This window comes from Sturnus vulgaris, chromosome 18, assembly GCF_052056855.1.
Source record: "Sturnus vulgaris isolate bStuVul1 chromosome 18, bStuVul1.hap1, whole genome shotgun sequence".
In the NCBI taxonomy this organism is placed as follows: Eukaryota; Metazoa; Chordata; class Aves; order Passeriformes; family Sturnidae; genus Sturnus; species Sturnus vulgaris.
Window position 1 is genome coordinate 10,003,651 of NC_142260.1, and position 18,360 is coordinate 10,022,010.

At 40.7% G+C, this 18,360-nt stretch overlaps 1 protein-coding gene across 1 annotated transcript; it reads left to right on the forward strand.

Moving 5' to 3' along the window:
• Nucleotides 1–3,481: 3,481 nt before the first annotated feature.
• On the forward strand, nucleotides 3,482–16,550 carry OVCH2 (ovochymase 2). The gene is given in 17 exon segments (XM_088175742.1): nucleotides 3,482–3,560; nucleotides 5,350–5,459; nucleotides 7,002–7,137; nucleotides 7,861–7,956; nucleotides 8,320–8,471; nucleotides 9,052–9,077; nucleotides 9,079–9,236; nucleotides 10,331–10,354; nucleotides 11,113–11,203; nucleotides 11,305–11,438; nucleotides 11,867–12,007; nucleotides 12,567–12,647; nucleotides 13,265–13,451; nucleotides 13,658–13,727; nucleotides 14,264–14,447; nucleotides 14,720–14,871; nucleotides 15,171–16,550. Coding segments are annotated over 17 exon segments (2,046 nt in total). The 3' UTR covers nucleotides 15,396–16,550.
• Nucleotides 16,551–18,360: the final 1,810 nt, after the last annotated feature.

Consider the following 18,360-nt stretch of genomic DNA (forward strand, 5'->3'; position numbering starts at 1 on the left):
GGCTTTTGGCTGTCAGTCTGTTTTTGGGATAGAAACAGGCACTTATCAGCCCTTTGTTTTTATTAATAGATGGAATTAAATAGGTTCAAAATTATACTGGCTTAAAATTTTTGTCTCTGACCTGTTTATAATTACTTCTCTTCTTAATTTTCAGGAAAACAATTTGCTCCCCAAAAAAGGCTTGAGTGACTGAAAAATCATGGATGTGAATCTTTCTGAAAAAATGAATTGATAGCACAGTGAGCATTGTTACTGCTGAGTTTTAGTTTGCAGGACTACTTTTCACAATTTTTTTACCCAAACCTAGCTATAATCCTAAACTAGGAGACCAGATTAGCCAGGAGTCATGTGGGGATATTGAGGTGAAATCTTGTAGCTTGTCTTTTGCAAGTCAGGTGTATTTATCAGTGATCTCCTCTGGACTAAAAAAGTACATGAATCCCAAAAAAAGTACAAAATTCCCAAGTGAAGGTGTAGCATGGTTCTTCTTTGGGATGTGACTTTATTTGTACAGAGGGAGAGGGAAAAACATGGTTGGGAATTGCAGAGGTACTTAATGTTGTGATTTTAAGAACTGAGAATCCCTAATTCCCTCAGCTTTTCAATTTATTGATCTTTGAAGTAACATGAAGGCTCTGACTGAAAAAAGTGAATGCCAAGGTGAGGGTGGGTGGTGACTTCTAAAGCCTAATAAAACTGAGGTGAGTTTTTTTGCTGGTGCCATTCAGGATCTTTCATAAGCTTTTGGGGAAATGGGAATAAGTCTTCATTTTTTAATTTTTTTTTTTACAGCAAACTTGGAGTGCAATTGGAATTACAATAGGTTAAAACTGGTGAAAAGTAAGTTTGTTGGAAAATCAAAATTCCTGCCCAGTTATCCAGACATAAATACATTAAGTCCATGTTAAAACTAATCTGCTTTCAGTTAAGAACTATTGGATTCAGAAGTAGAGTATGTGAATTATATGACTAATGAAGTGTACTATTTCAAGACATTATATCTTGTTTAAAATATTAATTTTATTGAGCTTAAAGGTTTTCCATTTTTCCAGCAGTGACCTTGCAAACTGTTAGGATGTGACCAGCGACTCTCAAAAGCACAGCTCGTATTTAAAAAAAACAAACCATAACCAAACCCAAGAAATACCAATCCCATTTAAATCTTGTTTTTTCTACTGATCCTCTAACAGGTTAATTACTTACAAGCATTTGCTGCTCATTGTATCCTTCATTCCTTGTTCCCTCTTCTCTTAAACTTCTTAATGTTCTTAAACATTATCACTGGATGTATATATTTTCCACCTTTCTTCCTCCTTGGACAGGAGCAGCAGCACGAAGAGGCTTTTCTAGCAAGAATTCAACTTTGTGTGTTGTGCAGCTGGGCCATCTCAGTGCTCCCCTGACCCAGTGCAGCCTGTGTTCCCTGCCAGCAGCCCTTGGCTCCTGTAAAAACCCCTCAGAACCAGCAGAAACAGCAACTGGAGGGTTCTGATGATGAGGATTATCGATATTCTTTGCTTTCTCTTGGGTTTAAACTTATTTGGATGTGTGCATGATTATTTTTTAATGTTGTCATGGCAAGGAGCAGCTGTGCACGTTTCTACAGCACGGAGCACAATTTGGTTTACAAGCATTTCATTGTCCCAGGGCACAGCACAAGAAGGGACAGCCCAGACTGACTAGCATTGACTAATGCCATGATTTTGGGGCCAGCAGGAACAGGCTCTGCCTGCTAAAACACAGCTGGGACAGCCAGGGATTGAATGGATTTGGTTTTCTTACTGCACAGGTTTGGGACACTGAGCCAGCTTTGCACTGAGATTCAGAACAAAGGAGGGGGTGGAGATCAAATCGTAAGATTTAATCTTTACCTGTGGTCAGGGGGGGTGCTGGTCAGGAGTGGGTCAGGGATGGGTCAGGGATGGTGCTGGTCAGGGATGGGTCAGGAATGGGTCAGGGATGGGTCAGGGATGGTGCTGGTCAGGGATGGGTCAGGGATGGTGCTGGTCAGGGATGATGCTGGTCAGGGATGGGTCAGGGATGGGTCAGGGATGGTGCTGGCCAGGGATGGGTCAGGAATGGGTCAGGGATGATGCTGCTCAGGGATGGTGCTGCTCAGGAGTCATGCTGGCAGAGCTACCTGTCAAAGCTGCCAGTTTTAGGAGCATGAGCAGCTCCCCAGTGATGGTGAGGGGTGCCTCTGTCTGCACAGAGGATAAAGGAAACAGCTTCAGGAGAACTAGAAATAGGTAGCAGGAGAAGAGAACACAGAATAATAGGACAAGAAAGCCTCCCCCCTTCTGTTGTGCCACCCCAGGTAAGGTGCAGCTTGTACAGAATGTGCCTCTCTGTGCTTTTTCTGTCTGACCTCTTTGATGCTGCACAGAAAGGGATGCCTCTCTGAGAAATTGGAACGTGCTGATTGTTTCTCCATCTGCCCCTAGGCAGGATGATTCTATTCCACATCAGTGGCTCGAGCAGCATCACTCACAACTACAGAAATTGTTTATTCTTGTTTTTGTGCCATCCTGTTGTGGTGGATGAGTGCAGAGCTCTGCTGTACATAGGAACTGCTTTGGGAGTCTGGAGGGTTTGTTTTGTCCCTGCAAAATACAAATGAATCCCTGAAGGAAACCAGCTTTCAAAAGTTTTTTATTAGACCTGAAATCATGTTGGTGATACAGGTTTCAGAAGTTGTAGAAATTGAGATTTCCTCAGGACTCTTAGGGAAACTGCTACAAAATAAATTCTGTATCTATAACAGAAAAAACCCAACTGCACTGCAACTCAAAATTTTTAGGACAGGGTTTATATTCAGTTCTCATAAAACTGAATATTCATAATAAAAGCTGGGGTTTGTTATCCTTTGACGGGCAGGGGAAAGAATGAAAAACTAGAATTGAAGAAACACATAAATGATTGTTGGGGTGGTCACTGATGGTGGATTGGGGGGGATTGTTATTGGGAAACCCTTGGCCAAGCAATAAAACACTGAGCACGCTGCCAACAACATGATAAACTTGTGGTGTGTTTCTCAGGTTGCTAATACTGGCTAAATATAAAGTGTGCAGGAAATAGAAAGTGTTGCCTCCTCAAAAGCTGTAGAAATTGTTGAATTTCTGTAAATAGTAACTGATATTCTCTTGATGTGAGTTCTGTTTCCATGTGTAGATCTGCCTGGGTAAGTGCTGCTAGCAAAGCATGCAATGAATGATAAATGAAATCAATGGTAAATTCATTTTGCCTCAAAAAAAAAAATTTCAGGGAGGATTTCAGTATTTTGCAGCAAAGACTGCAGTGATGGTGTGTAGAAGAACCATGCTCTATTAAATTTGTGGAGGTAATTAGTGGAGGTAAGTGCTCTGTGGCTGGATTAATGAGTAACTTCTCCTTCAAGGAGTTGTTTTTGCCCTGCAGTGCAGGCTTTGGGGCTGATTTCCCTCTCTGTGCCACAAACTCTGTGATTTCACCCAGCCCCAGGATGTGCCTTTCCCCCAGCGAGCTGCTGGGGCTGGTGTGTGCCACAGGGCTCTGTGCTGTGCCAGCTGCTCTTCAGGAAGGTGGGAGGGAAATTTCACTTCTTCTTCAGCACTTCTAGGTCCTGCTGGTTCTGCTCTAAGGCAGTGACAAGCCTGGGAGGCAGTGCTGAAATCAAGGAGATTTCACCCTCTAAGTTCTCTATAGGAAAGTTTTCTTTCCATGAGTAATTCTTACGAATTTTCCCTAATTCCTTGATGATTCAGAGCAAATAATGTTAAGCGTGATTTATGATTAAATAAATGAAATTAAATGCTTTCAAATTTGCAGCAATGATTTATCATGATACCCATGGGGTACAAACAGAACTCAGTGGTTCCTCCCTTCTGTTGCCTTATATCTTAAAATCCAGAGTATTCTTTTTTTGGAACAAGTAATGATAGCAATTGTTCCTGTTTCCTTCATGAAGATTTATTAATGTATAGAAAACAGGAATGGAAACCAGCAGCCTGTAAAGCAGTCAGGAATCTCTTGGGATTAAAAACTGCAAAGCATAGGGACTTCTAGAGTTTGTCAAAACACAGATAGTAAGAGTTTGTATAATATTAATAAAAAAATTAACTTATCACTTTTAAACTAATCTTGCATAGGAGGATAGGATTATTCAATGCTGAAAGAAAAAATAAATTCTTATTTTGTGAATGCGATTTATTTATTTATTTATTTATTTATTTGTTCCCATTTGCCAAGTACCAAATTTTTTCTGGTAAAACATATATAATTTTTTCTTTTTAAATTTTGTCTCTGTTTCCTCTTTCCCCTGTTTTTGTTTCTTTGCTCAAGGGGTAAAAAGGTGTGTGGAGTGATAATTAGGGAAGAATTGAAAAAATCAGATAAATGAACACTCATTTCTGTAGAGAGCCTTTTTTATTTAAAAGGTGGTGTGAGTAGCAGTGTGCCAGCATAATTGTGTCACTGTAATCACTGTAATCATGCTAATTCTGAGGTGCCAGCAAATCCCTTTTCTGTAGATATTGGATTCACTTGGTAGGTTGGAGAATTCCACATTTCCCAGACAATTTGTACAAGTGCTGGTACTCCATCCTTTGAATGCACCCTCCAATCTGCCAGAACAACAACAAAATGCTCCATGATTGTGGATGGTACATTTTTCACAATGGAGAGTTGAACAGAATTTATAGTAAAATCTATTAGAGGTGTGCTTTCAATCAGTTTTCATTGAAGTGTTCATCTTTAAGGAAAAAAAGATAAAATTGTGGCCACTGTTGGGTTTGGGAAGTGCATTACAAAGAATTCCTCTTTTACAATTTGCTGCTTGGCAGAACTGGTTGCTTCCCTTCTGTCTTCCTTAAAATACAACCAAATGAATAATTATCACTGCAGATAATTGTTTCTAGAAATATTTTCTTTTAAAAACACATAAAGATTATCAGCTTCACTCAGCCAAGGTAGATGATGATAACAGTGAGTTAAGAAGTAAATCTGGCATTGTTATAGAGGTTCTGGAGAAATCCAGCCACTGTTGTTGGTCTATTGTGTATTGTGCATTTTGATTCTTTGTCAAAAGTATTTTACAGTACAAATGCTGGGTGTAAAGAGATTTCTGAAATTGATAATGAAACAGTGATTTAGTTCCAAAATAATTCCAAAACTTGTTTGAAAGAGAATATCTGCACATGTTTTTCTTAGCCCAGTTTAGCTTTAGCCTGAGCAGTTTGTATCAGGAATTACAAGATCTGTTTCCTGACACGGCAGAGAATTCTGGACCAGGCCATGCCTTCCAATCCTGTGTTACCAAAACAGAAGCAAAACTTGAATCCAGAATGAATCCTTCCTTCTTTTCCCCCTCAGACCCTAAGTGTGGGCAGAAAGTGCAAGAGCCCAGCCCATGGAGTTATTTTGTCCTTTTCTCTCGGATTGTGGGGGGACACCAGGTGAAGCAAAGCTCACATCCATGGCAGGTTTGTACAACAAAATGTGGATTTATCTGCAGAACAAAGCCCTGGACAAGCAAAGGCTTTGGGGTGATCTCATTGCAGCCTTCCAGCACCTGAAGGGAGCCTACAGGAGAGTTGGAGAGCAGCTTTTTACCAGAGCATGGAGGAGAGGACCAGAGGGAATGGCCTCAAGCTGAAAGGGAATAGGTTTGGATTGGATATTAGGAAAAAATCCTCTACTGTGAGGGTGGTGAGACACAGGGTGCCCAGAGGAGCTGCCCCATCCCTGGAAGTGCCCAAGGCCAGGTTGGATGGGGCTCTGAGAAAATTCCACTGGAAGGGCAGGGAGGATTGGATCTTTAGGTGTCCTCCAAGCCAAGCCTTTGTATAATGATGTATTGTTGAACTCCAGCCTGCTTTCAAGGAAAGCAATGAAACAGGTGGAGAGGACTCAGAGCCCCTCCTGCTTCCTGGTAAACCTTTGTTTATGATTTTTGTTTTGTTTACAACTCTTTCTGGAAGAGTATGTGTAGATGGGTCTGTAAATGGGGGAAACTGCTCAGAAATAGGGCACAGGACACCACCCCGAGTCCCTGGCTACTGCCAGGCAGCCTTGATTTGCAGTGCTCCCAAAATTCTCATCCAGCCACTCACTTTCACAGCCTGAGTGCCTCGGGGACTGGGCATTTATTACCCATGTGCTGCTTTGCTCCAGGCCCCAAGGCACAGCTGAGGGGAGAACAGCAAGGTTTAGGATCTGTTAGGCTCAGGGATGCTGAGAATGCCATGGAAGTGTGTGTGCTGGTGTAACAGGGTGGTGTTTTTTGCACCACCTAATTAGTGGTTTGTCTGAAGTTTCTTCTGTTTTCACTCAGAGCCAGGATTAAAACACACAAAGGAAACAGATTTTTTTCGTGTTCAGGCTTGGTTGTTTATTAAATCTTATCTAAAGTATAGAGAGTTCAGCAACACTTCCAGCTACCAGCTAGAAGTGAGCAAAATGGAGAAATCCAGCTGCTACAAGGTCTCTTAAAGCTAAACAATCCAACAGAGAACTAACACCTATATTATTGATACTTTTGACCCAATAACCAAACTCCTGTGACCCACAGTGCAGCACTGACTGTCCAACCAGAAACTACTGCCTGAAATTGTGAAGAAGAAGGAAGAAGACAGAAAGAGACACCACCCAAAATCCTCCATCTTGTCCCATACCTATTACTGTATTATAAAACCCTCAAACTTAAAACCCTTCACCATGTGAAATGACACACTTCTATTTAACTACACACCCGTGATTTTAACTCCATCACTCGAATTTGGAGCCTTCTCCAAGGCCTCAGGTCCAAAGCAGTGTTCTGCTGGGGGTCAGTGCCAGAAAGCACAGAAAGCTCACAAACCCAGATTTCTGGGATCCAGCATGCTGGGAATGCAGCACATGCTTTGGCTGTGTGACTCCCCACAGAGTACCTGGGTGTGCTCTCCCTGCTCTTCCCCAAAGGCAGTCAGAGCAGACACAAAGATTTTTTTTTTTTTAATTGGGAGTGTCTTTTTTAAATGCTGCAGGTTTCCCTGAAGAGAAGGCAAAAGCGTTTCTGTGGAGGCAGCATTGTTTCTGCTCAGTGGGTGGTCACAGCAGCTCACTGCACCCTGGACAGGTATGGATGGATCTTTCAGGAGCAGGAAAACATGGATTGGAAATGTGTGTGTGCTGGAGCATTCTTTGTGCTTACTTACAGGTGCTATCCTTTTATTTCTGTTCATTATTTTCCATACTTTAACAGAAAGGGAGAAAAAACCCTTTGAACACCTCAAAATAATTAATAAATGAACGTACAGAGATTGACAAAGACTGATTTTGGAAGTCTATGTTAAAAAACTAGTTTGAAGCAGAATAAGAAGTTTATACTCGCTGTTTTTGTGTTCCCTTGCTGCACACCAGGAGCCCTAAAGCAGGATTCACTGTGGTTTTATGGTTTTTAAAAAATATACTCAAGATCCTAGAGAGATAATTTTATTTATTCTGTACTTGTGTACCAAATCTTCTCTCCTCCTTCAAAAAGCAATGTGGCTAAACACTTTTAAACACAGTAAGAGGACCTGGTTCCTTTTGGACCACCAAACCATGGTCAGGTCTGTAGCAAAAGGATTTTTCTTCTCAGTCTTTTTCATCTCCCAATTCCTTACTCAGCTTGTGCTGACTGTACATCTTAGATGCTCTAAAACCTGCAGATGAAAAGTATTGGGTATCAGAAATATCTTTGCATGCAGAAGATGAATGGTCAATATGAGATTATTTTACAGATTCCACAAAAATAATAACATTTTCCTTTTTTGTTAAAAACCCTCCAACATTTCTAAAGGGAGCTTTTTGTAATTGTTCTTTCAGATACTTACCAATAAAATTCATGTCCCTGTGTGGCAGGTGCATCAGTTTTGCCAGCATGTCTTCCTCAGCCAGGTGAAAAGTTTGATGCAGGATATATCTGCACTGCTTGTGGCTGGGGCCATTTAAAGGAAAGTAAGCCACTCATATTATTATTTACTTTCTGAAACTAAGAACTTGATTGCACAGGTCAGAGCCAGACCAAAAGTAACTTTCAACTGGCCTTAAGAAGTGTAATCTCAAAATGGGATTTTGCTTCTTTGCCTACCTGTCAATTACTTCAAAATGAGTAATCACAAAATCTAGACCTGCATTTGAATTTTCAAACATTCTGGAATTTGTTCAAATTTGCATACAAAAACCTGAATGTTTGCCAAAACATGCTTGTAACCATAAAATGTCTTGGAGCAAGGTTCCAACAGATTTTGGTGGTGTGTTACCAGTGACATTGTTTACCTTCCAGCTTTTTTTTCTTATGAACACTGGTTTGTGTTTCAGATGGACTAATCCCTCAGGTCTTGCATGAGGTCAATCTCCCAATCCTAAACAGCAGAGAGTGTTCAAGAGCACTGTCAACTTTGAAGAAACCCATCCAGGGTGACACCATAATGTGTGCTGGATCTCCAGATGGAGGAAGAGATACCTGCCAGGTGAGCTGAACACAGGGCCCTGTGTGCCCAGGAGTGTTTCTCAGCACCTCTGAGCCAAAGTAAACAAATTCACTCTAAACTGGGAGGTTTGGGTGTAGGAATTGTTTCAAAAGTTCCTGATGGGGCAATGCACTTAATGACATGATTCCATATTAATTATTGTATGGGTTGTAGGACAGGTTCCTGAGGGCAATTTTGCAATGTACCCCAGTGCAATATTGCTTAGGGCTTTCTAACTTCAGATCACTTGATAAATTATTTACTGTTGGAAGGATTCTGAGGACAAAAGTAGAAAGAACTGGATTACGGGAAGGAAAGGAAGTGGGATAAAAGTGATTGTTCCTCACTCCTTTTTTATGTGCTCAAGCACGTCAGAGATGCACCCATGAGGGAATTAATGTCTCTCCCCTTCTTGGTGATCCTGACTAAACACCCCAAAACCACGTGTCCTCACAGATCTTTTAAAAAAAATTGTCCCCTGTGTTGCAGGTTTTTAGTAAGGCATGAAAGAAACCTCAATAAACCCTTCAGGGCTTGCTCAGCTGTCCAAGCTCTGGGATTTTGCTGGGCTTTTTTCCAGGGAGACTCTGGAGGTTCCCTGTTGTGTCGGGGCCTGGACCCTTGCTGGTGTCATCTCCTGGGGGATGAGATGTGCCCGTGGCTGGATGAGGAACAAGGAGAAGAAACATTCCAACAGAGGATCCCCAGGGATATTCACAGAGCTCAGCGTGGTGCTGCCCTGGGCTCAGGAGAACATGAGTGCTGGTAAATAAGACTCCACTTGTGACAAATCCTCTGTCTCTGAACGTTTTATTCAATTTTAGCTTTTTTTCAGGATATAGCATTTGTATGATTTCCTGACAAAGCACTGCAGCATTTCACAATCTCTTGAAGTGTGTGGTACTGACTGGCAGTTGTCAAAACCAAATGGAGAGCATTGTCAATGTTTGCTTTTCTTCCACTTTGCCTCCTACTTGGACTCTTTTTTTTGTTTGTTTGTTTTTAAATACAAATGATCATTTTATGCAGCTAGACAGTTAGCATGTTTACTGGATCTTTATTTATTTTTTTTTAAGTGGTAATTCACCAGTTGGAAGTATCAGAGATTCCACGTGCACTTCTTTGAAGTCACTTGTCGCTTTTCTCAACTAAAACACATTGGATCAGACATCTGACAACATGGGGACAAGTCATGCTCTGAAGTGCCTTTGCTCACTCTTCTCCAAAGGCCATGAATTCCCTCTGTGTGCCTGTGAAATGTGCCTGTGACCATCAGGCACCACTGCCAAAGTCATGGAGCTGGAGATAAAAATGGCAGGGGTGAACTTCACTGAGTAATAAGAAACCAAATTGATATTTTCTTCTGTTTGGGCTAATTTTGTTACGGGGTTTTGGAGACTATTAAAACTTACAAAGAAAAACTGAGGGAGGGTTATTTGGGAGGTTTAGCCAATGAGAGAAAAAAAAACATTGGGAGGGGAAAAAAGAAACAAGTTCCTATTAGAAACAATCTTCAACTGGTGATTCAAAGAAGGAACCCCCATAATGTGTCAGAGAAAAACAGAAAGGGTTGAGCTTCTGCAAAAGTTCTGCTCAGACTGAGTAGTGGCCTGTCAAACCATGGTAGTGGCTACTCCAGAACAGTTTATTCCAACGTCTGCACTGCCTGAACTTGCAATTTTGTTTTGATTCCAAGCCCTAGTTGATTGTAGGCACTGTGTCCCCAAAAAAGCACTGGGATTTGCCTCACTGCCCTGTACAAAATTGCCATTTCACATGGACAAAAGTAAATTGTGACTATGAAACGACAGTAATTTATTCTTCTTTTTCCTCCCCCTTCCCTGTCCCTCCCTTATTAGATCTGAAAGTGAAAAGCTCCACAGGTGTGTACATTACTTATCCCCAGTGTCTTCTATTTGTGTTAGTGCATAAAAAGACCCCCCCAAATAGTTGTTTATATAATTTATAAATGAAGAAACCTTTTTGAAAACAATTTTGCAAGTTTTTACTGATTTTACAGGATGCTGCAGGGGAAATAATCTAATAAGTACTTGACTCCTTAAAATTGTGTTTACATAAATGTTGCTCTTACTGGGTTGTCTTGCAAGCAGAAGGCAGTGCAAGAGGAGATGATTTTTGTGGTGTTGTGTTTCTGCTGACACTTGGCTGAATAGGAAAACTTCTGCTTCTTCTGTTAATGTAATTTTTACCAGCACATTGAACTGTCGCAAAAATCTCCTGCTGTAACATAACCGAGGGCATCATTACAGATGGGCTGCCATGAACACTTTTTTTATGCTCTGGGGTATCCATTTTTCCCTCACAGAAAATTATTTGTACTGAAATCTTCGTGTAGCCAAGAGTTTCTTTTAAGGTAAAAAACAAGCACTGCCATTTTTACAAAAAAAAATGAGGACCCATTGGCAGGGCTTCATTCTTGCTCCCAGATGATGGGGTTTAAAGGTGATTTACCATAATTCCAAATAAAAGAGAGAAGGCACAGCATCAGTCTGCCAGCAGAAACAAAGGGCAGCTGAGCAATCCTGTCTCACAATATCCTCCAGATGTTTGAGATTTTTGGTGGAACAGCTGATTGCATATGTGTCAAACCTAATTCCTTCCATTGTGATTTAACTCACAGCGTTTTGTAGTGTTCAGGATGGCAAACTCTGCAACAGAGAGGGGGAATTACATTTTCCTGGAAGGCCTGGACAGTTCTATCAAAACCACCAGTAAATAGAGAAAACACAGCCTTCCCCTAGAGAAAATTCCCCATGCAGGTGTAGGTTTAGAGGTGGTTTTGGTTGCATTTTTAAGAATTTCATTATTCCAGATTGTGTATATGGACTCTGTTTGTGCCAGAAGGGAATTACATATGGCTTCATTTCTCCCAGTTTGATGTAGAGCCAGAAGTGTCCTGTGACTACGATTCTTTACCAGTCTATTCAAAAGATGACAGACTCGTGGGTGAGTTTTTGTCCCCTTGTTCTTTGAAACAATCATTCAGGTTGGAAAAGACCTTTAAAATCCATAACCTGTCAGAGCACTCTTTATTCTAACAGCATGTGCACCCTGTGAGGATGTGGTGGTTGGTGGTTTCACTTGCATTTGCTTGATTGAGACAGAGGATGTGAAATAAAAGAATAAAAGTGTGGGAGGTGAAGAGATTGGAAAGTGCCAATGGTAGGGAACACATTTCTGGTGTCGATGATTTTCAATTTTTAATAGTGTGAAGCTATTTGGGCTAGTGGATTAATAGGGAAAGTACAGGGATGAATAGGAAATTTCCTTTTCATCCTAAAATTTGTATAGCTAAGTATTAAAAATGGTACATGCAAGTTTTCTCAAGTAACTGAAGGCTTTACATTGTGATGATTTCTAATGTTATTTTTCAGGGAAATTCTGTGGAGGAGATCTTCCATTACCTATTTTGATTGGTTCCAATAGCATAAAGCTGAAATTTGTTTCTGATGAAGAGGATTATGGAACTGGTTTTTCCATTACTTACAAAGCTCTTACACCAGATATTCTTCCTGGTAATTTTAAGCCAAGTAATGTGCCTGCCTACACTCTGAGGTGGGGACCTGGCAAAAAATGTCAGGAGAAAATAAACCAGGGGAAGCTCCTGTGGTATTTCTGTGTGGATGATGCTTTTGGGGGGAGGCTTGATGGAGGCAGCTGAGGCTAAAATCACATCATGGAGAATTGCTTTGGGTTTTGCTGTGCACAGCAGTTCACCATCCCTAAGGATGGGCAGCACAAAGGACTCTTCAATGAACTGGCTGGTCAGAATTATTTTGCTCTAGGAGATTCTCGTCTAACAAATTGTTTCAGTGAAAAAAAAAAGGATTGTGAACATCTTCAGGCATTAAACAAAGGCCCAATGAATGGTGAAGACAAACAATGAATCTGGCCAAAACCTGAGACTTGTGTTTGTGGTGCATTTTAAATAGCACTTTAATACCACAATAGCACAGATCCCTGCAACAGAAATCTGTTTCTTCTACAAAAAGAAATAAGGAAATAAAAGTTATTCTATAATACAAATATTACTCAAGACATCCTGCTAACACGGTCACCACCCTCATTTCCTAGATATAAATATTTTGAATTCAACCAGAGAAGAAGATTTTGAAAACATGAATGTTACTGAAGAAGAAATAAAGGTTACAACAGGTAAGACAACCTCAGTTATGCTTCCTTCATGGGAATAGAGAATACCTTTTGGACTATAAATTCTCAAATACCTAATGGTTGCAGCTGGCCCAGACTTTTTAGCAATATATTTTGAGGAAATAAAAATATGCACAGTGACATTTACATGCGTTGGCTTTAGCAGAATCTAATTTTTCTCATTTCCTTCATCTTGCTAAGTCATGTACTACAATAACATTTCAGCTTGTATGTCAGTTTACACCTACTTGCTTTGGTGAAAACAATTTCAAAAGCTGCAGAGTAATTGAAAATAATAACCAGCATTTTAGAGCTGCCCTTTTCCCTCTAGTACTCTATGGTAAATGGGATGAATCCCTGCACATTGTAGGTTTGAGGCTAAAACTTTTGAAAGTAAGTGGTGACTTTCATCTTGGTGAAGCTCTGTTTTTGCTGAGATCATCTCCTCATGGTGGTCTAAACATTTGGATCCTTTTTAATGAGGGAATTCGGAAGATTTAGCAGAAAAGGGAGAGGTGGAGCTTTAGAAGCTGTGAGGCTGCTCTTAACTGGGATATTCTTTACTTCTCCCAGTCTTAACCTCTAAAGGCTTCTTGGAACATCAGTGCTTTGTGTTGCAGAGGATGTTTGTGGAATGCCTTCAAATCAGCCCAGGTTCCTCTTCAGCAGGATAACTGGGGGTGAAGAAGCTGTGCCCTACTCGTGGCCTTGGCAGGCCAGTGTAAAAACTGCAGACGAGCACATGTGTGGAGGAGCAGTCCTTGCCCAAGAATGGGTTGTCACAGCTGCCCACTGCCTTCATTGCAGGTGAGTGCACTGGGATGAGCCCATCCCTGGGAATGTGTGTCCCTGCAGCCTGCTGCTTCCAGACAGGGAGGCACAGGGCTGCTTACACCTCTTCCAGCTTACACTGCCTCTGGACTCTTCTGCTCCTCACACATGTGCTAGGAACACAGCAGGTTTTAAGATTCACAGGTTTCCTCGGCCTGACAATGAACATTTTTTTTCCTTAGGGAAGCATACAGAGACTTATGGATGGTGGTAACAGGACTTCATGATCTTACAGAGCAAGGGTACAGACAGGTACTGTGTGTTCTGCTTAGTAATGAAATACATATCAATCTTGCAAAATAGTTTTTAATGTAAATGCGATTCCCAAATTGTCCATGATGCAGCAATCCTGCACGCTGATCCTAATCTGTGTTTACACAACAGCTCTTGTGTGACTGTCAACACAGATCTGTGCCTCCACTGAGCTCTAGAGCTCAGTGTCCTGGAGGATGTGGGAGTGAGAGGTAGGTGTATTGTCTCTGTACTCACTGCTGACTGTCACCAAGACAGAAAGAATTAGGGCACAAGTTGCCACTTTGCTCACATGGGATAAACGTTTTCCCAAGACTCTCTTCCTACCCTTGCTGGATGGAGTTTTCTGCATGTTCCCTCTTCCATGTCACAGATGCATAATCTTGACTTGTTAACATCAGAAAGCTGGCTATTTCTGGAGCTGCTTTTAAAAGTGTTCTCTTCTTAAGGCATCTTGGAAATTCATAAAACCAAAGTTACTTAAAGCCTCACATTCCCAAGCCTTTCAGAAAATGTCGGTGTCTTTCCTTTCCTAGAAAAGGACAGTCAAGCAGCATTTGATACACCCCAGTTTTAACGAGACCACTCTGGACTCTGCTGCAGCTGCTGAGCCTCTGGAATTCAGCCCCTCCATGCTGCCAGTGTGCCTCCCTGCTGAGCAGGAGGTGCTGCAGCCCTCCAGGATGTGTGTGGTGGCAGGGTGGGGTGCACCTGAAGCAGGTATGCAGTCTTTGATTCTTGGGCATATGTGGCTGTGTTTTGAATACCACATTCTCTGCTGGAACAGTCCTTCTGTCTATATATTAGTTTTTGGAGAAGAGATACCTTAAAAAGTTTTCACTTGTGTAAGCTCAGCTAGACATGAAGGGACATGGGTGGCAGGAGAGAAATCAGATAATTTAGATTGAAAAGGATTTGAAAAGGAGAGGAGTAAATTTTCCTTCTGGAACCACTAATTCATGCCTCTACTGGATGATGTGTTTTAATTCAAGACAGAGAAAAGGGGAAAAAACTGTAGCTGCTGGAAGTCCCTGTCCTGGCATCTGACATATGTCAGAGCTATTACATAAACCTTCCCATTAAAGTGACCCAGGGGATGATGTGTGCAGGATTCCCTCTGGAGGAAGGCAAGGACTCATGCACAGTAAGTTACATCACCCCTGGGATACGGCCAGATGGGTTCTAGAAAGGGAAGTGTAAAACCTCCCAAAGCTGTTTTCTTGCAAACAGGCTGTGGTGATTTCCAGTGAAAGACTCCTCAGCAGTCAAATTTTAATTAACCATATTGCAAAAAGAGTTACTTCCCTTGAACAAAGGTTGTGTCTTCCTTTGTCTTTTAAAAATGAAAAACCCCAATCAAGTGAGCAGCTGGGACCTCTCCTTGCTGAACTGAGATTTTACAAACAGCAGGAGTGATGTTGGCTCATCTTTGTCCTTGTGCAGGGTCATTCTGGAGGCCCATTAGTTTGTCCTTCAGACGATAACTCAGGGTTTTACACCCTCCATGGAATTACTAGCTGGGGCTTGGGATGTGGAAGAAAGAACTACCCAGGAATATACATCAATGTTGTTTTTTTTGTTGACTGGATCAAGAAGAATATCAATAGTAGTGGTATGTATGAAAAAACCCAAAACAAATTAATCATTTTGCTATTGTTAGATGATTAATTTGAGGTCTTTTCAAGGATGCCATTTTTATATCTGGGTGTTCAGCATTCCCTGAGATCTTGGCTGTTTAAAATATCCCTAGCTGAACTCCCAGAAAAGAAACAAACTTCAATCAGCAGTAACTTCTGAAAATCTTATTTCTTCCAATTGTATTATTATCATTATTCCACTCTCTACTGCATTTCTTGTGTGGGTGAATGTTTTCCATGCTGTGGCTTTGCAGCTTCTTTTCTCAGGGATGGGAGGAAGTAGAGGAGCATGAACTGACACATGGTGGCAGCTGAGTCCACTTTGACAAGTTTACAGCCTGTCTTTATTGATGATCTTTGTAATCAATTTTACCCTGTTTTATTTTTCTTCTTTCTCTCACATCTCCCCATTTTCATTGTGACAGTGTCAAAAGAACAGTTCTGATGGATCCCACTGTAAAACACTCCTAAAAGTACAAATGTCATTGAAAACAAAATTTGGTGGGAGCATGCAGGTTTTTGACTGATGAACAGATTCCAGAGCAGCTGATCCTTACCCTGGGGAATTCACTGCAGATTTACCTGAAGGGAGACTTTGACTTTGCACAAGTGTTGGAGCAGTCACAAGTTACCTGCAGGCTTCTGACACTGTTAATCCATCAAAAGAGGGAAAAAAAGCCACATGAGCCAAGCATGTCCTTGAATGTAGTGCTGGAGAGTATAAAAATACTGCAGGGTATTTTTAATACAGTTTCTGGTTTCACTAATTGTGTGGATTTTGAACAAAAGTGTCTGAAAAGACAGGTGTTACAGGCTAAGGGACCATGCAAGAACTGATAGCTATCCTAATTAATCTAGGCATTAACTTGTACAAATGAACATTTGTTTAATATCCAAAAGGCTGCTTATACAGAAATCTGTGGTCACAGGCTCCAATTGGCTTTGCAGACACTTCTGCTCTCAGCTTTAGTGTTTAAAACTAGATTAGTAGGATAGTACTACAGGTAGCACAAGAATAATCCTCCTTTGAATCAATGGTCCAGATAACTAGAAGGCAAAATATCTCACTTAGTTTTTGTTGATATTAATGGCAAAAATATTTAGAGATTTTTTTTCCCCATACAAGCATTTGATGCCAGTAATCCTCCTTCTTTATTGTATTAGTTTTGAACTTTGGATCTTTGGGGTTTTTTTAACCTTTAATTTGATTCTGTAGCTAGGGAAACAGTAATTTCACTGAATTTATTCTCCAATGGATAAGGTAAACACATTTCACCACTTTCTTCTCTTCACTGTAAAGTTTGAGGCAAAAGCCAACAAAATATTGAAAATAAGTTTTTTTTCGAAGCTATGAAAATACTTAACAGTGGAAGGGTTATGAGATTCAGTGATTCAGATTAACAGCTGTGTTGCATTATTGGTGTTCTATCTTTGCTAAACTCTCTGAAGAGAAATGGAGGGAAAATATCCTTTGTAAATTTTTATTATAGAAGCCTGTTAATGTTTGATTATGGGGAAGTTGTCATTAGCTGATTGTATCAGCTCATGCTGGGAGCAGATGTGTATTATCTCTTGCTGCTATTCTGTTTTGCTGAACAGGAGCACAGTGACTTTTACTTGTTTATTAGTTTAAGACAAGGATTTCAAGTGGAAAAGCAAAAAGTGTATGGGGGGAACTACAGGTGACATCAGCTGTGATGATATTGAATGCAGTGGTTATATACTGATAAATTGGTATCTCTTATGAAAATTCCTGTCTTCAATTCTGTCTTTAAATAATGTCTGGTTTTGATTTGATTGTTATAGCACTAACTTTTTGCTTGACTGCTTGATGTTGGCCTTTTGTGTTTCTTCTAGTATGATTTTACAAGGAGCTTAGTTTTGCTTTTGTTTCTCACATCTTTTTAGTCTCTTGTAAGGTGCCAGTACCTTTTAGCAACAATGTGAACTTTTTTCTGATGCAAATTAAATACTGATTTTAAAAAATAAAAAATAACTAAAAAAAAAATTTTAAAAAAGTTACATTCAACGGGGTTCATGTAATGGGATTCTGATTTAGATTTTAGGTGAGGATCTGTGACAGTAAGTTGTCCTGGTTAGCTGGAATGGTGTCCTGCTCTCTCTGTGTTCCTCTGCCTGTGGAGATAACACATTCTGTGCCTCTCCTGTCTCTCCTCCCACTGCAGGTCTGCCCAAAACACATGATAACCCCGTTCTCATTGCACTCTCTGTTTTCTTTCACCCTCCCTTTGTTTCCCTTGTTTCACTTTTGAAGAAGGCACACGAGGGCAGATTTATTTCTCATTTAAGAATCCATTTATTGCCATGCCTTGGGTGCACAGAAATACTGCTGTTTCTTCATCTGAAATGGCCAGTTCGACTTTGCTGCCCTTCCTTTTCTTTTTCTTGGCAGCAAGAATTGCTAAGCATGGCAATGTTGGAACCCTGAACCCTGGGAGTTTTGAGCTTTCTGTGCTTTCTGGCCCTGACCCCCAGCAGAACACTGCTTTGGACCTGAGGCCTTGGAGAAGGCTCCAAATTTGAGTGATGGAGTTGAAATCACTGATGTGTAGTTAAATAGAAGTGTGTGATTTCACATGGTGAAGGGTTTTAAATTTGAGGTTTTGATAATATAGTAATAGGTATGGGACAAGATGGAGGGTTTTGGGTGTTGTCTCTTTCTGTCTTCTTTCTTCTTCTTCATAATTTCAGGTAGAGTTTTTGGTTGGAGAGCTAGTGCTGCACTGTGGGTCACAAGTTTGGTTATTGGGTCAAAAGTATAAATAATATAGGTGTTAGTTCTTTATTGGACTGTTTAGCTTTAAAAACCCTTATAATTAGCTAGATTCAGGGCCTCCATTTTACTCGCTTTTAGCTGGTAGCTAAAAGTGCTGCAGAACTCTGCACTTTAAGTAAGATTTAATAAATAATCAAGCCCAAACACGAGAAAATTCGTCTCCTTCGTGTTTTTAATCCTGACTCTGAGTAAAGACAGA